Source organism: Euleptes europaea, chromosome 13, assembly GCF_029931775.1.
Source record: "Euleptes europaea isolate rEulEur1 chromosome 13, rEulEur1.hap1, whole genome shotgun sequence".
NCBI lineage: Eukaryota > Metazoa > Chordata > Lepidosauria > Squamata > Sphaerodactylidae > Euleptes > Euleptes europaea.
Genome location: NC_079324.1, coordinates 34397896 through 34421673, shown reverse-complemented (window position 1 = coordinate 34421673; position 23778 = coordinate 34397896). Strand labels below are relative to the sequence as shown.

Below are 23778 nucleotides of genomic sequence, written 5' to 3'. Positions count from 1 at the left end.
AAAGGTTGCTTGTATAAGCTCCAAAACAATTTAAACAAAACAATACTCTGGTGCCATAAATGACAGACCCAAACTGCTTGCTGGAATAATCACCAGGGTGTAATTGGGAGCGGACGACAGTGCCATTCTGAAAAGCTGGCCCAAGCCTCACTTATTGAGAAGCTATCCAAAATCATGCAATTGGTGGCTAATGGACTGCATGGGACCCTGGCCCGGATCATGCCCTGCCCATTCTCACCCCAGTTTGGAATCCAATTTCTCTGTTAGTCAGCATCCTTCCCAGCATTAAGTGACAATGTGCACAGGCGTTTCCGTGATTCAGAGGTCTCTGGGGTGCCCTCTTGTTTTGCACTAGGAGAACCCCTGTCAGGTTCTTTAGGTTGTGAGGCTGAAGCTAAGATATACAGGTTCCACAGTGGTGTTGGGTCAGAGGAAGAGGTCAACCCCTCATCCTGGGGAAGTATGCAATCCCCAACATTAAGGTTCCCTTCTAAAGGAAACTTTCCAGAAGCAATTACAATTGCCCCTATGGTTCCCCCCTCATAAATCCACACAAACACTTATGCTCAAATGGCTCAGCTTCCACGCCTATTTACAAATTTCGTATGCAGTCGTTTCCATAGTGGATAGCATGAGGAGGAGGAGGAGTTGGTTTTTATATGCCGTCTTTCTCTACCACTTAAGGGAGACTCAAACGGGCTTATAATCACCTTCTCTTCCCCTCCCAAATAGAAGCCAAAGAGCTTGGGTAGAAATCTTCATGCATACTTGGGAGTAGTGTTACTTGCCTGGGAATGGTGGATCCATGGCTGAAGGGAGGACAGAGTAGAGTAGGGTGCACTCAAAAAACACCCCAGAAATGGGACTGTGCATACACTATATTTAACCCAACCAAGCATGTATCTAGTGCAGGGGTCCCCAACATGGTGCCTGTAGGCACCAATGCACCTGCCAACACCTTTTTGGCATTCACCAAGTGTTTTTATGAAGTGGGTGGGGCCAGGTAGGGCTTCTGCCAAGCAGCACTTGTGATTGGCTGTGCTGATTTTTTACAATGTTGCTCTGGCAGCACAGCACAAGGATCTGCACGGTGCAACTGAAGTGAAGCTGTTGAAATCATTTTGTGGCTAGCTCCACCTCCTGTGGCAGCCATTTCGTGGGTGTGCCCACTATGCCATGTCAGGATTCCAAATGTGCTCTCAGTGCTCAAAAAGGTTGGAGACCGCTGATCTAGTGAGACTCAAGATGGTGGCACTTCCTGGGGGCAGTTGGCCACTTAAATGCTTGGGGCCCAAACACCAGTCTGATACTGGTGCAAGTCATGAGTTCAAAAAAAGATAGTAAGACAACCCTCAGTCAAAAGCTACTGAATCAATAACCATACCACCCAGCTGACATTTTTGATTTTACTAGGCAGTATTGCTATATTTTCTCTACCATCCCCACCATCCAATTCAAAGATCGTCCATTTGCCAGCACTGCAGCAACTTTTACATGCAACCAATACAACTAAGAGGAAAAACAGAAAGAGAACAACTTCTGAAAATTGTTCTTACTTGTTAGCTCCTGTCAGCAAAGCTATTTCATCCGGGGAAGAAGACACATAGCTCTGAGAGGAGGTCTCCAGATGAGATTTTCCATCAACTTTATCTCTATGCCGAATCTGAACTGTGTGGCAGAGACACAAAGCACGCAGGAACAGATCTTCTCGGCTCTGAGAAAGGAAAATTAAAACGGGAAAGGAGGCCTTTAGCAAGGAGAACCTTCCTGTTCCTGGGACTAAAATGATGACCGCAAGAAATTCAGGCCAATGAATACAAAGCGCTGCTGCTAGTGTGACAGGAAGTAAGCTTGTGGAAATGGCTGAATTTACTATTTCAATCGTTTTGGAAGCCTGTGTGATAAAGTGGATAGTGCTGAACTAGGGAGAATCGGGTTCAAATCCCCACTCAGCCCTGAAGCTCACCAAGTGATCCTAGACCAGTCACACACACTCAGCCTATCAACCACCTACTTCACATAGTTGTGAGGGGAACCTCACCATGTACACCACTCTGAGTTCCTTGGAAGAAGGATGGGATGAAAATGAGAGGGATGAATGAATGTTACCATGACATAATTAAATCACTTTTAGCCACTGTTTAGTGGGTTGGTGACTTGGCTCCCATATCTACACTAAAAAAACACCTGAATGGCCAAACACTCAAGGATTAAGAACAGGGTTAAGGCACAAGATCATTACTGGTTACTTGTGTAATCTGCTTTTCCTTCAGGAGTACCCATCTGTCTAGAACATTTTTTATCCCATCCTTCCTCCAAAGAGAAGAAGAGTTGGTTTTTATATGCCGCCTTTCTCAACCAGTTAAGGGAGACTCAAAGCAGCTTACAATCACCTTCCCTTCCCCACAACAGACACCCTGTGAGGTAGGTGGGGCTGAGAGAGCTCTAACAGAGCTGTAACTTGCCCAAGGTCACCCAGCTGGCTTCGTGTGTAGGAGTGGGGAAACAAATCCAGTTCACCAGATTAGCCTCCACCGCTCATGTGGAGGAGCGGGGAATCAAACCCGGTTCTCCAGATCAGAGTCCACCGCTCCAAACCACTGCTCTTAACCACTGCACCATGATGGCTCTCATAGTTCTATCTTCCCCATTTCATCTTCACAACTCCATGAGCCAGTTTAGGCCCAGAGTAAGCAACTGGGTCAAAATCACTCAGCAAGCTTCACGGCAGATCACCATTTGAACCCAGGTCTTCCAGGTCCTGGGAGCATCTGGCATACTAATCATTACACCAGTCTGGCTTTCTATGCCAGGAGGCATTCTTTTTCCAAGACTGCTGCAGAGTTTCAGATCCTAATGTTCTCTCATCCTTTTCATCGCCTAGAGCAAGGGTACGCAACATTTTGGGCCGAAGTGCCAAAACACATCTGTGAGTTGGTTTGCTGGCAAATCAAGAGAGGAAGGGAAAGAGGAGGACTGTACTTGGCCAGGCACACCGAGAGCAAGCCAAATCCCAATGATGCTGCCGATGCTGCAAGGGCATGCCTCGGCCCCAAGTGGTGGCCACATGGGGCTGGAAGGTAATCATGGGCATAAATCATGCCCATCCCTTTCTCCCATGTGCCTGCCTGAGTTGCTGGGGCAGAGGACCATGCCAATACACTAGGCAAAATGGTCTGGCATGCCCCCATTCAGCACTTAGGGCTTGCCTACCCCTGCCTAAGAGCTAAAGCCAATCCACGCAATCACTGATTGACTTATGGAAGCAATCAACCCAGCCAGAGCCAATTTTACCTTCTGTGCTTTCTCATAATATTCGAGCCCATCAACCTCTGACATGGAACCGTCATACTTGTATCCGTCAATGCTGCACTCAATGAACTCCATGGTGTTTTCTGTCAGTGTCCCGGTTTTATCAGAGAAAACATATTCAACCTAAAAAATGAAGGGAGCATACCAAATTGTCTAAACAGAAAGAGACTGACTTCTTATCTATTATTCCCCTTTTGTGCATGCACTGAAGATTAAAAAAACCTTTCCCCTTTACCCCCAATTTGGGAACCGGCACGTGACTTTTAAGTGGCTGGTTAACGTCAAACTCCTGAACGAATTGGATTGTTTGGACGCATTCCAATCTGGTTTAAGTCCTGGTTATGAGACTGAAATGGCCTTGGCCAATCTGGGTGGATGGACAGGGGGACTGCGACCCTGTTAATCCTTCTGGACCTCTCTCTAGCTTTTGATACATTTGATCATGGTATCCTTCTGGACCGCCTTTTAGGGTTGGGACTGGAAGGCACAGCTACAGCCCTTCCTGTGCAGTAAAGACCTTGCCGCTGTGGGGCACACCCTGGTAACACCTACATTACATTACTGTAATGTGCTGTACGTGGAGCTATCCTTGAAGACTGTCCAGAAGCTACAGTTGGTACAAAATGCTGCGGCCAGAATGCTGACTGGAGTGGTCCGTAGGGACCGTACCAGTCCAGTCTCGTGCAAGCGAAAAGTTGTTTCTGGGCTCAATTCAAGGTGGTGGAGTTGGCCATTAAAGCCCTAACTGGCTTGAGGCCAGCGTACCTTCAGGACTGCCTACTCCAACAGGAACCCACCCGTCCCGTCCACTCCAGCCATTTTTGGATGACCCGTTTCCTTTGCTGGTATAATGACTCATGAGGTTTTCAATTTAGGGGAAAATGACTGAAGAGGAAATGAAACAGAGGTTTATAAAATTATGAACAGTGAGGAGAACATGGAGACAGAGAGAGAGAGGGAGAGAACTTTTTCCCTGTACCAAAATGTTAGAATGCAGGGACCCCCGTTGAAGAGCACCGGCAAGGTACTTCTTCACACATGAGAAACTCACCGCCATTCAACATGAGAAACTCACTGCCACAGAATGCAGAGATGGATGCAAATTTAGATTTAGGAGATTAGACAAATTCATGGAGGATTGGTCTGTTAGGCCTGTTGTCTAAATTGAACCTCATGCTGTACACCTGAACACATGACACTGTCTTATACTGAATCAGACCCTTGGTCCATCAAAGTAAGTATTGTCTACTCAGACAGAGGTCTTTCACATCACCTACTTTCCTATTCCCTTGAACTGGTTATGCCTGGGATTGAACCTGGGACCTTCTGCATGCCAAGCGGATGCTCTACCACTGAGCCACTAGCACCTCAATGCTAGTTGCCAGGGATCAACAACAGAGGCAGGCACTGGAATCTCTGTTCCTTCTCGTGGACTCTCTGGAGCACATGGTTGGCTACAGCGAGCAACAAGCTACTGGATTACAAGCACCATGGATTATAACCTTGCAGGGGCTCTTAGAATCATAGAGTTGGAAGGGACCACCAGGGTCATCTAGTCCAACCCCCTGCCCAATGCAGGAATTGCACAACTACCCCACACACACCCAGTGACCCCTACTCCATGCCCAGAAGATGGCCAAGATGCCTCCCTCTCATGAACTGCCTAAGGTCATAGAATCAGCATTGATGACAGATGGCCATCTAGTCTCTGCTTAAAAACCTCCAGGGAAGGAGAGCTTACCACCTCCTGAGGAAGCCTATTCCACTGAGGAACTGCTCTGTTAGAAATTTCTTCCTAATGTCTAGATGGAAACTCTTTTGATTTAATTTCAACCTGTTCGTTCTGGTCCAACCTTCTTATTATGTTCTAAGTTGTGCCTCTCAGGTGGATGTGACCAAAGAGCCTCCCATTGCTCATTCCTATACTATATAGAGACCGGTAAATCCCAACAGCATATTAGAGAAAAATCAAATATATGTTCACAGGAGAGACAGACAGCTTTGTGCATCACTCCCTTTTCCACTGTGCTTCCTCCCCCACTCCCCAGCTAAATCCTGCAAGGCAACCTTTGCAGAAAAGAGATTTTAAAATTAAAACCACGTGACCAGAAGGATGCACACAGCATGGTTTCGAAGCCTGACATTTCCCCGCATAGTAACAAGCATGCAAAGCCTGCTTAGTGAGGGATAATTATAGCATCAGCGCTCAGGGGACCAAAGGATCAATCTTCAGCACTAATATACATTTAAATAGTTGAAGCTGTATGTTGAAAGGAACATGAGAACCGGGAAGACTCAGGTAATATAGTCGAGGCCAGAAAATCGGCTCCTATGAGGCTTGATAGCTAATTCCTCTTTTCAAGCTGCACTGCTGGCAGAAATGCAGGGATCCATTTTCAACCCCTTTTGTCTGGCAGCCAAGCGATGCTTCCTTTTATTTAGAGTTAAACGTGCATTTATAGTTGCATTGTTCTCGTTAAGGAAAGCAGAAATGAATGGGCCCACGAGAGAAAAGTATGTGATTAATCAGGTCTAATGAACTAATGAAGGTGATCTTTGTTTGGGGTTGATGAGCAGAGATTTTGAGCCTTCATTAGAGAGAAGCTGTAACACAATCCTTAACAAATGGATCTATGTTCATATGTGTACAAACTGCCACAAGGTGCAACCACAGAAATACAAGGAGGCTCATTTGTTGCTGTTCAACAGAAACATCCAAAAAGGGCAAGAGTCCAGTAGCACCTTAAAGACTAACAAAAATATTTTCTGGTAGGGTATGAGCTTTCGTGAGCCACAGCTCACTTCTTCAGAACTTCTTCAGAACTTCTTCATCTGAAGAAGTGAGCTGTGGCTCACGAAAGCTCATACCCTACCAGAAAATATTTTTGTTAGTCTTTAAGGTGCTACTGGACTCTTGCCCTTTTTGACTACTGCAAACAGACTAACACGGCTACCCACTGTGAATTAGAAACATCCAAGTCATTGAAGGGCATTCACCTGCAGAAAGGTTGTAGTTTGTAAACTGGCCCTCACGACCATCCACTTCCACAGCTGACTCAGTAGGAGATGCTAACTCACCATGTCTGGATTAGAAATTTTCTACTTACTGGCAGTTTGAGAGATAGAGGCCCTGAGCTTGTTTATGCTAGATAAATGCACGAAAATAGCATTTTTCCTTATAGCATCCAGACACTTTTCCTTATAGCATCCAGATTCTGCATCAAATGATTTGAAAGCCATACGTTAGGCACTGAAATTCTGAGATGGACTTCCACACATTTTGCCTGGAATGGCCCGCCATCCACTTAAGGAAGGACTAAGAAAAGGAGGAAAATGGGGGAAGTTTCTGACCTGGCCAAGCTCCTCATTGAGGTCAGAGGTATTCACCAAGGCCCCTTCTTTGGTTGTCTCATCATACATCTCTTTGTCCCAAGAAATGAAGAAAGAGCCCAAGAATTTCTGCATTTCTACTGTCACGTACATGGAGACCGGGATAATGAAATTGAACAAGACCATGAAGGACAGGAAATCTGTGAACATTTTTAAGAGCTGAAAAGAGAACAAAGGCGGTGAGATCCCTTATAAAGAAGCATAAAAGGATACAAATGTTAGGGGGGAAAGAATCTATGACTACAAAATAGACTGTCAGTGCTACTATCCATCTGGTATATTAGAAATTGGGAACATGGCCAAGATTGCACCTCATATATGCCAGGCAAAAGAGGACCAGAAAAAACATTCTTTTTGTTCTTTGAATTTTAAAAAATGTCTCAATTGCCAAGGAACTCAGGGCAGGTTATATGGTATTCCCAGGAGGTCTCCCAGTCAGGCATAAATAAAACCAAAATCTACTTGGCTGCTGCACCTTATGCTGACCAGCTATAACTTAGGACAACGCTAAGTATCCATTTCTAGTCTTTGGGGACACCCCGTTATAGGAACATACTTGCATTATGATTGCCATTCCTAGGTAATATTAGAACATATCTTAACCAGTACTCTCAAAGGCAAATTACCAAAAAGAGCAATTTTATTCCTATTCCAACTTCCGTCACCTAATGTATTAATTTTACATGCTGTTATTCTCATTTATACACTTTTCTTTTTTGTAAACATGCAACTCTTTTTCTTTTTTTTACGACAAAACATAAGCTACCTTGAAGGTCTCTCTTTCTCTTTGGGTCTTTTGGTTGTACCAAGGTTCATCAACTGACCGATCATTTATCCAGAAATACTTCATAGTAGTGCATACCATGGCCTTGCCCACAAGAATGCATAAATAAACAACCAAGAAAATGTTGATTGATCTGGAAAGGTGGAGCATTCAAAAGCAATCAAGAAAAAAGTTAATAAGACCAAACAGTACACAAACAGGCACAAAAAACGTTTCACTGCTAAGGAAGCACAAAAGAGGAAGCCAAGATAAGCCACTGGTCCACCCAGCTCAGTATTCTCTGCTCTGACTGTCAATGGTCCTCCAGGGTCTCTGGCCATCTTTCCCTGGAGGATGCCAGGGGCTAAGCTGGCATCTGCTGCATGCAAAGCAGGGGTGTACCGCTGAGCGCCCCCCCCCCAGGTAGCAATGAATATATGAAGCTGTCTTGTAGTGAGCCTTGTGCCGAGGCCAGGAAGGTGGTTGAAGTACACACCTTCCTCCTATCTCCTGGGACCATCAATGCATGCTAAATTATACAAGACTTTAAATTAAAAAAACAAACACATATTTGCAAAGCAAATAAGCAGCAGCATTGTGCCACTCCTGAGTGTTCAAATCGCCTTACGTTTCTCAATGATCCTTACAACAGCCTGTAAAGAAGGAGGGTGTTGTTATCTCTACATTGAAGATAACTGAAGAAGTGAGCTGTGGCTCACGAAAGCTCATACCCTGCCAGAAAATATTTTTGTTAGTCTTTAAGGTGCTACTGGACTCTTGCTCTTTTCTACTATTGCAGAGATAACATAAGAAATAACACTGAGGGGCTGAGGCTGACAGACACTGCCTGGAGACTTTCCAGTTCACAAACCTCTCTACTCACCCGCCTCACTGTTGGCTACGATGGTTTCCCCATCTTCAAATATGAGCCAACTTTGCCAAGGCCCTTGTAAGGGCACGTGAAGGAAAGCCCTTGGGAGCATTTCTCCTCAACACCAAAATAATGACCAGAACCAAAGCAATGATGCGTAACAAAAAATAAAATCCTGGCACACTTACTTTTCCACCGCAGAGCGCTTCTGAGATTTTCCTTGGTAGTTCAAAGCCATTTTTGTTTCCATCCCAGTATAGACAGCAACACCTAGAGAATAAATTCTATTTTTAAGTGCAGCATAAGACCAAGCCAAACGGTTCCTTTTTAGGAAGACAATTTAGTAAGCCAGCAGCCACACGTGGGCAATAGCCTCTGTTCAAATGCATGATGTTTGAAGATACTGGAAGAGGTGGGGAAAGCTTTGCATGTGGGTGAAAGTTATCGTAACAGCCCCCATACCTGGCAGGACCCTTCCCCTTCTTCCAACTTGGAAGGCTTTAAGAGGGGATAGGTTCATGGAGGAGAGGGCTATCCATGGCTACTAGTCAAAATGGATACTAGTCATGATGCATACCTATTCTCCAGGATCAAAGGAGCATGCCTATTATATGAGGTGCTTTGGAACACAGGCAGGGCAATGCTGCTGCAGTCATCTTGTTTGTGGGCTTCCTAGAGGCACGTGGTTGGCCACTGTGTGAACAGACTGCTGGACCTAATGGGCCTTGGTCTGATACAGCATGGTTTTTCTTATGTACTGTAGTGCAGTTCATGGTAACGGAAGTCTGGCGGTGGAACAGATTGCAATGCAGCAGGGCAAAGAAAGAAAGAGGGGACTGCATGAACTCCTAACTGATAATTATGCAGAAGAAAAAGGAATAACACACATATTTGAGATGTCAGGCTTTCATGATGATGGTAAGAAAATTGCTCACCATAGATTTTGTGGGTCGTTTTTAACGTTGCTCCCTTCAGCAAGAGGTTGTCAGGACCCAGTGCCCTACAATAAGGGTAAGAATATTAGAGCATTAAATCAGAAAAACATTCTGGATACGTTTCCTAGATATTTATTACCATATTTATGTCCTGCCCAAAATGTCCAACAATCAAAATTGCTACAGAAACCAGTGAGTCCAAACACACAGATTTTTTTAGGCTCATGGAGGTCCACCACGCACCTATGAAGCTGTTTAAACTGAAGGCCCTTTGGAATGGATAGGCCATGTGTGTGCATAAAGGAAGTGATGGAGGCCTCTGGATTACCTCCAGCAAACCATTCCATATGATTGGTTCAATGACAAAAAAGCAAAAATAAAGAAAGGAAAAAAGGCTTTGGACAGAACAGAGGAAAAGCGCATGGATATTATACAGAAGGGCACTGAAAGAAACATAACTGGGCAGAGCAGCTTAGCTGGCACATGCCCAGCCTGGTGTTGTGGTTGAGTTTTGGACTAGGATCTGGGAGACCCAGAATTGAAACCCCACTCTACCATGGAAGCCTGCTAGGGGACCTTGGGCCAGTCACAGTCTCTTAGCCTAACCTACCTCACAGGGTTGTGAGGATAAAATTGAGAAGATGTAAATGATGTAAGTTGCTGTGGGCCCCCACTGGGGAGAAACCTGAGGTGTAAGTGAAGTTAATAAATAAATACCTTCATAAAGGGAGATGTAAAAAGGTAAAGGTCCCCTGTGCAAGCACAGGGTCATTCTTGACCCATGGGGTGATGTCACATCCCGACGTTTCCAAGGCAGACTTTGTTTGCGGGTTGGTTTGCCAGTGCCTTCCCCAGTAGTCTTTCCTTTACCCCCAGCAAGCTGGGTACTCATTTTACAGACCTCAGAAGGATGGAAGGCTGAGTCAACCTTGAGCCAGCTACCTGAAACCGACTTCCAGCGGGATCGAACTTAGGTCGTGAGCAGAGCTTTTGACTGCAGTACTGCAGCTTAACACTCTGCGCCACGGGGCTCGTGCAAGGGAGATGTACTAATACCTTAAATGGAGTGTGGGACCAAATGATCAGGTGTTGAAGGCACTTCAGAACAGGGGCAGTCATGACCTGCAAGTTGGCCACTGGCGATTGGCAGTTTTACAACTTTAATGTGTTGGGTGATTTACAGAAGCCCAGTGGAGGCAGCAGTGAAGCTGTCTCTCCTTTCCCTGATGGGGTTTGCCTCTAAGGCACCAAGGGCCAATTTGTTCAACACCAGATTTGGAGGACAGGACAAGTCTTGACCCGCACGTACTTCTTGTGGGGGCTCACTCCTAGATAACTGTGCGCAGGATTTCAGAGGGGTAACTCTGTTCGTCTGACTAGCAAAATAAAACAAAAAGTCCAGTGGCACCTTAAAGCCTAACAATACTAATTTCAATATGAAAATTCATGAGACAAAGCTCACCCCCCAGTTTATTGTCTCACACACATTTAGCATAACCCCACTGGAAAATATGGCTCTGGTATGAGGGGGAAAAGTGCTCTTTGGTATGCGTAAGCAGCATCCCTCTGAAGCAGAGGTTTCTGCAAGATCAGGCAGCCACCCTGTTCTTAAGAAAATGTGTGTTGGTCTCTTTGCTGTTACTGGTTTTAATGTGGGGAAGGCAAATTGTATTGCATGCATTTGAGCAAACAATTGCACTGTTTTAGGAATAATTAGTTGGGGGGGGGGAATCCTGCACAACCCCTTTTGGTAGCTGCTTCCCCCAAATGAGAAAAGCACTTTCTTCATTAGTATTCTCTGATATGAGGGATCACGCATGGAAAATAAAAATTGTTTTCAGATTTTTCTTTGGACCAGTGTGGTTACCTGGAACTTCTATTTCTCGTTTCTTGGATCTGAGCTAATACTTGCTTGGTGATTCTTTGCTGGAAATAGTAATTTCCTGCCTAGTTAGCTGGTCTGGGGGATAGAGTGCTTTGTTGTTTGATTCAATTAGGATAAACAAGTGGGTTATCTTGAAAACTATATTTGTTGGTCTGAAATAATACTGGCTCAGCATTTCAAAAAACAAACAAACCCTTTTACCTCCAAGCATGTATAATGAACTACTTCTCCTTAACCAGTGGTATGAACTCAAAGTGCTTGGAAAGGAAAAGAAACTGCTCAAGGTAACCCACATGATGATAGCCATATTGCATTTGTTCCAGAGAAAAGTCTGGCTCCTGAAATTTTGGGATGGCTCCTCAGTTCAAATAAAATTTATCGAGGCCTGGGAGGTGGGTAAGAAATTTGAAAAATTTGAAAAATAAATAAATATGTGACCTACCCTAGTAAAAAGACAGGCTGCTCCATTCTGAACCAACTGTAACTTCCCAATTGTCTGTAAAGGCAGCCCTATTGCACATTATTATAGTCCATCTAGTTGAGTGATGGCTAAAAAAATAAAAGCTTCTTGAAATAACATGAACCAGCAGCAATAACCAATGTGTACAGAAAATTACAGTAGATCAAACATCAGGCAGACCGATGTCAACAATACCCTTTTGACCACAAGAGTCAAGCTCATTATTTACAAGCACAGATCCTGCTGATGATCAAAAACAAATGCAACGGCTGACCAACCTGGCTACAGGCTCTTGGTCTTCCTTGTAGATGTTAATTCTCCCAACAAACCTGCAACACAAGAGGACATTTGTTCTATGCTGTTTGGATTTGCACGGGAGCCCTTGCAAGTACAATGAACAGAGGAAAACAAACAAATGAGTCAGTGAATAATGAGAACAGAGATGAGAATAGCAACTTTTACATTTAACAGGTGTGATCCAGAAAGACAATTGCCAACAGGCAACTTTCACTTAAAAAGCAGCAGCATCACATGTCACATAAGTGAGAGAGGTTGATCCAGGACAGGAGTACAGAGGGCAGAACTTGTGGGAAATGAATTTATTTCACAGAATCTTAGATGGGGCTGTACTAGCCATCTAGTTTAGCCACCAGTTCAATGCATGAATTCTGAAGTTAAAGCATTCCTGACAGACTGCTTGAAGACTTCCAGTGAAGTCCCCCTAAACTGGTTGCATTGGTGAACTGCTCTTATTAGGAAACTGCTCCTAACGTGCTCCTGAAATCCACCTTCCTTTAGCTTAACCTCATTACCTCTAATCTTGGCCTCTGGAACAGTAAAGTATGTCATTGCCCTCTTCTCTATGACAGCCCTTCAAGTATCTGAAGAAAGCAGCCATGTCTCACATCCCTCAGTCTTTTCTTCCAGCTCCTTCAAACTTTCCTCATAGTACTTGTTTTTCAGACCATTCCTTTCCATCTTCACTGCCTTTATCTGAATCCATTCTAAATTGTCTCTCTTCATTAAAGTAGGAGGCCCAGAAATGGATACAGTAGTTCAAAACAGACAGACTAGTGTGGAATAGAGTGAAACTATTACTTCTAATGTCTTTGATTCTATGCTTGTCTTAATGCAGCTTAAAGATCACATGTATTTTTAATTCTACATTTACCTGTCAGCAAGCCATACATCACTAAATCAGCCAAAGGCTAATGGATCCTGGATCAATTTCAGAATGTACCAAAGCATAACTGTCTTCTGATTCAGGTTCCTGGGGCGAAGATGAGTGACTCTAGATTTATGAACAGCTAGCCCCACATCCCCTTAACGAGAAGGTAACCCTGCCAGAAAAAGGCCCAGGTATTACCTGGGTGGCTGATCTCTAGGATGGGGCATAAATCCTCTGTTTCCACTTGGTCCCTCACATCCTTCCAAGTACTCTCTTTTCATCAGATGACAAAACCACTTGAAGCTGATCCATACAGATGCAACACAGCATCCTACATCCTAACTCAAGTGTCAAACCTTTACTAGTGCCAAGGTGAGATAAGCGCCCCAAATCAGCACGAAAGAAGCTCATCCCAAGACTTACTTGTAGAGGTCTGGCTGAGGCTGTTCACATTCAATTGTGGCAATAAGGCAATCTATGGCTTGGCATGTAGAGAGTTTGGCAGTATCCTGCACAGTGTAGTGAGTCTAGATGGAGGCAACAGTACAAATCAGTAAGTAATGGCCCTTTGAGAATTTCAGACGTTTTCACACGATGTTTAGCAAGCTGTTAATTCAAAATTACAGAAGCACCAGTTGGTCAACCATAAGGTAACCATGAGAACTTTCATTTTACAGGTGATGCGTGGGAATGTTAAAAGACGTTCCACTTGCTTAGGAGGACACTAAAAGCAAAGCCTGAATGAAACCCTACAAGACTCTCTTTTCCAGCACAGACAAAACATTATAGCTGAGCCCAACAATCTTGCTAGAATCCTGGGAAGGTAAGGGCCAAATCAAGCTATGGGGACCCAGTCTGCCATCAAACATGATAAATGGTGATATAAAGGACTGGGGGGAGAGGGAGTCCAACAGAAAACCTAAATATTTTGGAGAACACTGAAAAAAAATCTAAATACTTTTTTACTCAAAATATATATTAAGAAGAAGTTTCCACAAAACAATCTACAGTATTAGATAATGGTACATTATTTTCATGGATATAGTTTTGCTAAAATGGGACTGATTTTGTCCAAAGTTAATACGCTATGTATGTAATACACTGATGAACAGTCAAATGTTTCAAATGCTATGAAGTATAATTAGATATGATGTTAGTCCTATTGTTACTGTATGAGAATGTTTCTGTCCAAATACCAACCTCTCTTTTGTTTACTACAAAATTTGTGTTATCTACTGATGTTTGTTTTTCCCCTACCTCTCAAATGGCAAAAACAAAGATACAAGTGCTGAGGCAACACAAGGCATAGCAGTTTGCTGCTCTTTCTCTAGCATGCAGTGTATTTGCTCTTTTGCTTGTAAGGCATTGATACTTTTAAATTTCATAATATATACCAAATACTATAAATTTTATCCTGACCTAGATCGCCCGCACTAGCCCAATCTCCTCAGATCTCGAAAGCAAAGCAAGGTTGGCCCGGGTCAATGTTTGGATGGGAGACCCCCCAAGAAAATCCAGAGTCACGACGCAGAGGCAGGCAACGGCAAACCACCTCTGCATGTCTTTTGCTTTGAAAACCGTTTGAGGTTGCTGATACTTGATGGCCCTTTCCACCACCACTAATTTTATATGCTAAGTTAAAAACAACATGATTTGGAATCATAGAATCAGGGAGCTGGAAGGGGCCATACGGGCCATCTAGAGCATCCCTGACAGTCTTTGTCCAGCCTCTGCTATTTATGTTGTTAAAGCACCAAGTAAGTTTAGAATTGATATGAAAATGAGTATTTCATATATTTAAACCTAATCCAAAATTTGCATGTTATCCTGGGGTATGAAGAACTCAGACATTTCCCTCATTTTGTTAATCAGGGAAAACGTGCAGCAGTTTATCTGAGGACAGGAGGTACTTAAACTTCCCCAGGCTTGTGAACTCTCCTGCCTCTCCCACATAACTTCTGGTCTGTTCCACTGCCCTTTGGCGTCTTTAAGCAAACACAGCTGGAGAGGGGGAAAAGGGTTTGAAGAGCACTTGCAGGGACTACTGACTAATGGGGGGGAAGAACCCCAACCAACTGGAGATAGTTCCCTCCGAGCGCCCTCCTTGACAAATAGGGTCTAGATAGACACACTTGCAGAGATAAAGTACAGTTTCAGTGGTGGCCCTGGTAGACAGGGGGTGGAGGTGGGGACACAGTTCGGAGATCAGAAGCAGCAGAAGGTGACTTAACCTGGCCACTACCATTTAACATTCCTCCATGTTGAGAAAAGTTCAGGCTCTGCTCAAAGTGCCTCTGTCTTCTGAAGCAATAGGATCAGCTATGGGAGACAGGCTGTCCTGGAAAGCTTGCTTCCTATTTTTCAAAACCGTTGCTGAAGACACGGCTGTTTCAAGCAGACATTTACTGCCTAGGATGTGCTGCTGATTATGCTGGAGGAAACTTGTTTGAATTAATCTATGTTCCAGCTGCCTGGGACATTTCGTTTAACAGTATTGACTGTCATTTTATTACTCAAGTCATTATATTGCTCAAGTTTTCAACTAAGCCCCCTGGTGAGGCTTTTGACTATATACCAATATTTAATGTCTCTCTTCACAAGGCATAGCAGAACCATTGTGCTTATTACTTAAATTGATTGTAGTAAGTTTTGCAGCTACAATACCAAAGTCAGTCTGACTATCAGGACACCAAGCTCTCTTGGGGTCTCGGTGCTAGGAAAGGCGTTTGTCCTCCGATTGCAAGAGTGATCTTTAAGTATCTCAAGCTGCAGTCCTACTTGGAAGTAAGCCCCATTGAACTCAGATGCCTACTTCTGAGTTGATGTTGATAAAGTTTATTGTTTGTGGCCAAAGGCCATCACAATCTGTCATACAAAACATTAAAATAACTTTAAAACAGTCAGACCCCCCAAGACGCTAGTAATTAAATATGTTAAACACCCTGATTAAAACATCTTTAGCTCGGATTTTCTTGGCTGAACTTCTGAGTGAATGTGCTTAGAATTGTGGTAGTTATCTATCATGTTCTGCAAATCACAACAACATTCCTTATGGAAACCTGAAATCTGTTGGACAAGAATGACAAAGCAGCTTGTTATTCTACCTTGTCTTTTTGGGGAGTATCATCTCTACATGAAAATGGCAAACTGGCAGACATCAAAGCTAGTGTCTCTCTTGCTGGATTCACCATGAGGGTGGCACGGTGGTAGAGAACATGCTTTGGCTGCCAAAGGTCCCAGACTCAATCCCAGTTTTTTTTTTTTTAAAGACCCTGGAGAACCGCTGCCAGTCAAAACAGACTTGTTGGACCATATTAGCAGCCTCATGCTTTCAGTTTTTCATGAAAAGCTGCAGATGTTGCAACAGGCATTTGGGTTTCTAAGCAGCTGGCTCAGGTAATCAGGTGATAGCATTAAGTACTGACGGAGAAGTCTGTGTATCTCTGGGCTACGCAGATTGGATTTTTCTTTTAATTAATTTTAAAGCTGCCAAGGAATCTAAAACCTGCCATTTTAACAGGTTCTATTTCGAGAAGCGACCTGGGGGTTGTAAATCACTTCTGTCCCCGAGATATGTTGCCGCAATCCATCTTCATAAACAATACTTGCCGGAATGCTTCCTGAGCTCATTATCTCTACATTTCCCTCATTTCAGGCCGGGTGAGAAACAGCTCTATTGGATCAACGGTGGGAGATGATTAATGGAGTTTGAATTACCAACATTTTGCAACTGGGGGGTAGGGCTCCAGGACCTGACGCAGTTAAAATAACTGCTAGGCTAATAAAAAAAGAGCTTGTGGACATTTATGCACACCTTCTCGCACACATCCTGTTCCTGTAAAACATGAAGCCTAAGGGCATGTTTGGAAGCAAGCACCAGTATAAACAAAACTTGTTTCCAAATACTGATTGCATTTTTTATTATCGCGCCCTTCCTCCAAGGAGCTCAGGAATCCTCCTTCCTGCATTCTATCTTCACATCAACCCTATGAGTTGAGTTAGGCAGACAAGGAGAGAGACACTAGCACATGGGCACCCAGTGAGCAGGTATCTGAACACGGGTCTCTTCCAGTCCTAAGAACATAAGAAAAGCCATGCTGAATCAGACGAAGGCCCATCAAGTCCAGCAGTCTGTTCACATAGTGGCCAACCAGGTGCCTCTAGGAAGCCCCCAAACAAGACAATTTGACACTCTAGGCATCACATCTCCTGAATAAAAAAAAACATACCCAAACAAATGTCTGGGTGTCAATGCTCGTTAATTTGGTCACTCTTTCCCCCAATGAATTTTCATGCAAGTATCAAGGGGTAGTAACAAACCGTCCATTATGATGAAATGTTTATAGACTACTTTTCTTCAGACCAGCCAAATGCAAGGAGGTTTACAGCATAAAAACCTACTGCAAAGCATGGCATAATCATATCACAGCAGCCCAGATACGACCTTCTTATTATGAAGTCAAGAAGCTAACAGCATCCTCCATAAGCAATCCCAGCAGATTAAATTCCAATAAAAGCTGTGCTAAATGGGCAGTGAGGGCGCCACGCTATTGGAAGCCCAATTCAAGGCCATCTGCTAAAAAAACCAACAACAAACCCATGAAGATCCTCAAAGCAGTCCTGCCCCCAAGCATATGTGTGTGGACACAGTCCCCCATGGACACCACATCCAATAGGACAACCTTCTCTGACATGAGCTTACCCAGATGCTTAGGTCACCCACCAAAGACCCTGCTGTGCATGCCATGGCAAATCACAGGTTCCTCAATCGCATATCATGGGGTCTTTTTGGTGGAAGCACCAAGCCTGTGGAGTTTCCTCCCCTATGAGGAATGCCTGGCCTCTCCCTTCACATCTTCAGGTTCAAATCTTCTTCTTTCCACAGGTCTGAGATTTAGCTGTGAATCTGGGAGGATGGTTCTATTTCTTCCCTGGTCTGATGAAGCTCTGTTTGTGGGTTATGTTGCAGCTTGTCTTTCTTCCCTGACTGCTAGGCTGTTTTTCTGAAACTAGATTTGTACTGTATTTTGTAAGGCTTTTAATAGGGCTTAAGCTCCATTGGCATTATTTAAAAATAAGAGAGAACATTTTAAGGAATAAAATGAATGCACTGAAACAAATAAGCCTGGTATGGTTTACTACACCTGGTAGAAGCTTTCCGCCAGAGGTTCTTCCCAGCCCTGCCACCTAAAATCCTTTAACTGGCGATGACAGGGATTTAACCTGGAATTTGCTGCATTGAAACGGGACCTCTACCAATGAGTTATATTACCTTCCAACTTTAGAGAGCTATCTTTTGATCTTTCATTCCTTTTCAACCTGCATATGTCAGAGGACTGACTCACACATTTTGCCTAACGAAAAATGGCTGCTTTCACACATTTTGGATAATGCACTTTAGCCATCGTTTGTAAGTGGCTTTTCTTGTTTCACCCAGGAAAATCCACTTGCAAATGAATGCTAAAGTGAATTACCCAACATGGGTGAGAGCAACTATGATGAGGGAGAAACAGAGCTGTGCAAACCTCTGAAGCTGCATACACTCTCCAATGGCACACCTCCTGTGACCCACTTGCTAACAAACATCCGCCAGATGATGCCCTGCCTTTCCACGGAGGCTCATCGGAGAGCCGTGGTGTTCTTGGCAGTGTGCCCTCATCGCTGTATTTCTTCCTCAGAAAAAATCTGACAGACCCATTTGGCTTTTATTTGTAGGAGGTCAGTTAAGATCACATAATACAGTTACCTTGAAGTTTGATTCTCCATCCAGACTAGCTGTAGTGACATAGCAGGTTCCATCTTTGCTACTTGATGCGAGAAATACAAGGTCACAGGGAAAGGTTTCATCCGTTGTCACTTCCACTATGTCGCCAACCTACAAAAGAAAAATCAAACCAATTGCGTTTCTTCAGAATACACTACATTGTAATATAGCTACTTGTGTTCTTCCCCCATGCCTTGGAAAGAAGAGAAGCAGCTTTGTCCTGATATCTCTTTGTTGAAAGAGATACAATCAAGTGCAGCCTAGCACAGCTCTTTCTACACGGTGGCCTTTCCTCTCTCCCTGCACAGGAAGACTCAGCTGGCCACAGCCTGGCCTCTCTCTGGCAAATAAATCCGAAAGCCAGTGGCAGCTCACCAAGGGGTGCCCTCAGAGGCCACCACCTCCTTGCTGCCAACACTGGAGGTTTGGGAAGTCCCCCTTGGCATGCGGAGAACTCACACTGCCCTCAAAGATTCATATGGAAGGTGGTGTTTGTATGTGTGTATGTGGTGGGGGGAGTAAAATATACTACAGGGTATGACTGCGGTGGAGGGGAGGCAGCAGCAGAAAGTGCCACCCACCAAAAACGGAGGCCGCTGCCAGCGTGGTATAGTGGTTAAGAGCGGTGGTTTGGACAGGTGGTTTGGACAGGTGGACTCTGATCTGGAGATCCGGGTTTGATTCCCCACTCCTCCATATGAGTGGTGGATGCTAATCTGGTGAACCAGGTCTGTTTCGCTACTCCTCCATATGAAGCCAGCTGGGTGACCTTGGGCTAATCACAGTTCTCTGAACTCTCTCAGCCCCACCTATCTCACAGGGTGTCTGTTGTGGGGAAGGGAAGGTGATTGTATGCCGGTTTCTACTATGCTGGTAGAGAAAGTCAGTATATAAAAACCAACTCTTTTTCTTCTGCCTCCCCTCATTCTAGAGCCAGCCGAGCCAAAAGCATTCCCTGGGACCCAACTGTGGGCTGGCTGAATGAACATGTGGGCACTGATTTCAGTCTTTATGAGGGTCTTCCACAGAAAAATGGCTTCAGCTGTATAGTCTTTACTGACTATGCTTGGATATGAGGGGGTTTCTTGGTCATGATTACAGAAAACTAAAAAAAAAAAACCTTATGGCAGCTTACGAACAAAAACATTTATTGAGGCAGATGTTTTCGTAAACCAGCCCACTTTACTAGACAAATGCTCTAGGCTGAAAGTGCAAAAGCAAATTGAAAGTTCATGTTATTCTGTTTGAAAATTCTCACTATACCTCAACAATAAAAATGGACAAATATTTCAATTTATTTAACTGCAGAACCTCTGAATAGTCTAGAAGGTAACCAAGTGCAAATGCGTATTTTAACACCTCTCAGCTCCTATCTTGTTTGTTACAGGCTCTCAAGGGTTCAGATCCGGTACTTGAGCCAACTAAATCCTGCCCATTCAAGTTCTGCCCGCTCTTGATGGCAATCTGCACAAGAGGTCTCCCTGACCTTGCATGTGCATTTATATGCATACCCCCCCCCCCAAAAAAAAACACTTCCTTGTTGCTTTGGAAGAGTTAGTACTGATTTTGTCCAAATATCTAGAAACGAGGAAAGGTTTTAAACCAAGTTTTATTATGGTGGCACCGATGGTCAAGCAGCTCTTCTTCAGACTTAAGGAGTTCCACACCATTTAAAAGCTTCAGTTGCTCTAGTTCAGAAATATTTTGTGCCATTATGGTGTTTGGTGGTGTGATTATGTATCACTCACGTTTGTTTTTACCTTTAGTTTTATTTCTGATTTAGGCATTTGTGAAGTAATTTGCAATGTTGGCTTATGTCTGTTTTAGTGGTAACTAATAAAATATATTTTTTTGGGGGGGGGGGTTTGCCAAACACCCTCCACAGGAAGCAATCAAGGCTCCCAGACAGTTCCCCACCTCCATTACCTCGATTGCATCACAGTCTTTCTTCACACGCTTTCCATCCTCAATCACAACGACCTTGCTTTCGTTGACTTCCTGGTCCGCCCTGTGTCGTAGCCAGTCCTCATAACCCTGAAAGAAGAAATGGAGAAAAATGCAACCAGGAAGCAAATAAATTACAGGGTGGTGGCTATATTTGCTACAAATGCAATTTAGAGATCTTATAACCCTCTTGTTCCATAATTTTCTTTTGGGGGGGGGAGAAGCGGAAAGAAGCATGGTATACCTGTTTAATAGCTGTAACGATAATAACGAAGAAAAGAGGAAGTCCACTGGTGACTGGGCTTGTTGGTGTATCTACTATGACCTACAGAGAGGGAAGGGAAAAGGGCCATGTTACCTAATCTTCCAGTTAAACTAATAAGTATTGAGAAAATCATTCATTTGACAACAATCAAACACAGACAAGAAGTCAACCAAAGCTGATATAGGGCGAAAAAAGAAACCTTCCAATTGGTCTCAGTGCAAAAGATTTTATACGGTTTATATGGTAGAGATGCATTTTTCAGGCACTGATCCATTGTGTATTCCCTGCTGCCACTTCCTTGCTCAAAGCCTGTCTTCAAATAGTTTGTGAAGGAATCTCTCTAGGCTGTCTGAAAGCATCATTTGAGCAGCAACTTCCAAATGCATGTGCAACCAATTGGGGCAAAGGTATTCTTTTCATACAGGTAAGTTTCCCCTGGCCCATATTTAATTATTGCCAAATGCCAATAATGTACCACAGCTGGTGCTGCCAATGGAAACTTGTGGACTACCCCAGGAGAAGTTCTTGGTTCTGGATTCCAGGTTGCAGACTGAATGCATGTGGCAATAGGAGACCACCTGGGAGTTCTGTGTTCATATATATATAAAAAAAGCAAGATATCAAGGGAAAACAAAATCCATCCTCCCAATGAGTAGATGCCCACCTCAGGTGGTCAGCATGTGTTCCATAGAATTACTTCACTGGAGTTCAGTTAGACCAAGTTCTTACTGAAGCCATTCTAGTGCTAAAACAGTTGGAGAATCACTTACTGGAAGATGATGCAGCCAAATATGACGCAATGCAGTGGCTATGAATTATGAAGTCCCCAGATCAAATCTCATCTCTCTCTTAGCCTCAGGCTACTCTTCCTCTGCAGTACAGGGTTAATAATACTGGTCTCTGTCTCTCTCTCTCTCTGTCTCTCTCTCTGTCTGTCTCTCTCTCTGCAGAACTTACGGTGTGTATTTTTTTTTTAAAAAACAACACTAACACCTGTTTTGGCAGATCTAGGTCATAATTTGCCAGGTTTTGCTGCCACTTAACACATGCATCCATGCAAGGTGGATATGCTGTGCCAAAAGGTTTTATTAAATACATAATTACTAGGTTCTTTGTGATAGCCAAGGAAAATTAAAAGATAGAGAATGGCACAATAAAGCTTTTTATCTTTTGCTTACTGTGACCAAGAGTTTGGGAGTTTCCACATGGCTCTCACACACCCCTTCTTTTCTTGTGACCCAACGCTAGACATTACTGTTATTTTTATTAATTTGCAAGAAATCATATGAAGCCACAAAACAGCAAAAAGGAGAAGAGCATCATATTACTGAATTAGCAGCAAAAAAAAAAGACACTTCTTCCAGCTCTGGTTGCAGCCAACAGTGAAACAGTCAAACAGCATCTGGGGTATGAAGCGTTATTTTAGTTTGGCTCTAGTTCAACATAACACTCGTTCCAAGTTACGATTTCATGAGCATTTTGGAAGATTCCTGTTCATTGTAGCAAACCAATGAACAACAGGAAGCAGCGGCCCAGTATCTTTGCCCATGGAAAGCTTATTCATAACTCTGAGGTTCTGCAATTAGCCTTGATGGCTCACTGCAGGATTTACGATACCTGGAAGAGAAGACTACGGAGGCCATCTTCGAGTCATTGTTTTAATTAGCTAGAGCTACTTCTGTAGAGATCATTAATGTCTAATCTCTGAAGCAAGGAGGACATGCCAATTCATGAAGTGCTCCGTTTTCAGAGCGGGTGGGATTCAGCTATTGTGAGGGCAGCAGCCGCAGGCTCAGCATGCACCCTTTAGTGATGCCTGATAATACTCAGCTTATGGGGAAAGTGCCAAGTGGTTCCTGATTGGCTAAAATACCAAGGGCTTTAAGTTGAGAAACCCCAAATCCAGCAACAAATGCCACCATAGAGAGATTTCCAAATGGAGACATCATAGCAACACTTAACATAGAGCTTGCCGCGTTCAAAACATTCATTGTGATCCTTACAGCAGCAGCTTTGTAAAGTCAGCATGTGTACTGCAGACGGGGGCAGGGGGAAAGGCCAAAGACAAGAGAGCGGCTGGACTAAGGCCAATGAAAAAATTTGTGACCAAAATGAGATTTGAGCTGACTACCTCCACAATTAGCTCATCATCTTAGAAAACCTGTTGTCCTTGTGTCTGTTCTCTCACCCAACAGACAGTTCCCAGGACCACCCAGAGCTGTGCTGCTGTGAAGCTCGCAGAAAGTTGAAACCCGACAGTCAGCTGCTTGGCATTGGATCCAGATCCCTCCTTCTCCTTCCAAATGGGAATAAGCCCACAGAAGCTTTGTCTTATAAAAACAGCAGTATTTCACATTTTTTAAAAAAGGATTCACTTGCACAGGCCTGGCTGTTGGGCTAGGAAGGGAATATATACATGCAGTATTCATTTGGGTCTTCTATGTGTATTTTCCATTCACCTACAAGCACATACAGCCTCTGGCTAGATCAGGGCAATATCCGAGCTCCTCATTTCAACAACAACCCCCCTATATCCCAAGTAATTATGAATTACTGTAACTGGATCATTTGAATTTCAACATTAAGTCACATCACTAATCACAGGAACCAATATAGCTATAGCTTGAGTTAGTACAACACTCATGTAATAAGTATTAAGAATGACCATCTAATAATCATTTTGCAAGACAATGGTGGAAGCTTCCATAGCTCAGTTCCTAAAATAAATTACTGCTGACTTTTACTTCACCTGCAAAAGAAGCCTTACCTGCACAAGGAAGATGATAAGGAAGTAGAAGTTGGCAATTCTTCGGAACTGTTCAAAGAGATTCTTTGGGAGAAAATTCCAGATCGTGTACTGCAAGATGAAAGCAGTGGTTAGATCAGAAACATGAATGCAAACAATCTGGAGACACCACATCTACTGGCAGTTCACATTCATCCAAGTAATGAAGTCAACAATACATTTCCAAAATGTGCTTTATAAAGAGGGGGTAGATATTAAAGTGCCCTGACCTGGAT

At 43.6% G+C, this 23778-nt stretch overlaps 1 protein-coding gene across 1 annotated transcript in view; it reads right to left on the bottom strand.

The window, feature by feature from the left end:
• The window catches only part of ATP11C (ATPase phospholipid transporting 11C), a 100054-nt gene that overhangs the window by 28178 nt on the left and 48098 nt on the right, over positions 1-23778 (bottom strand). Inside the window, exons 3-14 of the mRNA XM_056859255.1 lie at positions 23525-23614; positions 20737-20817; positions 20475-20582; positions 18531-18659; positions 13208-13311; positions 11895-11945; positions 9272-9336; positions 8525-8606; positions 7469-7619; positions 6664-6861; positions 3295-3435; positions 1557-1714 (exon numbers count right to left, since the gene is read on the bottom strand). Of these exons, the coding sequence (XP_056715233.1) occupies positions 1557-1714; positions 3295-3435; positions 6664-6861; positions 7469-7619; positions 8525-8606; positions 9272-9336; positions 11895-11945; positions 13208-13311; positions 18531-18659; positions 20475-20582; positions 20737-20817; positions 23525-23614 (1358 nt within the window). The remainder of the gene's footprint in view (positions 1-1556; positions 1715-3294; positions 3436-6663; positions 6862-7468; positions 7620-8524; positions 8607-9271; positions 9337-11894; positions 11946-13207; positions 13312-18530; positions 18660-20474; positions 20583-20736; positions 20818-23524; positions 23615-23778) is intronic.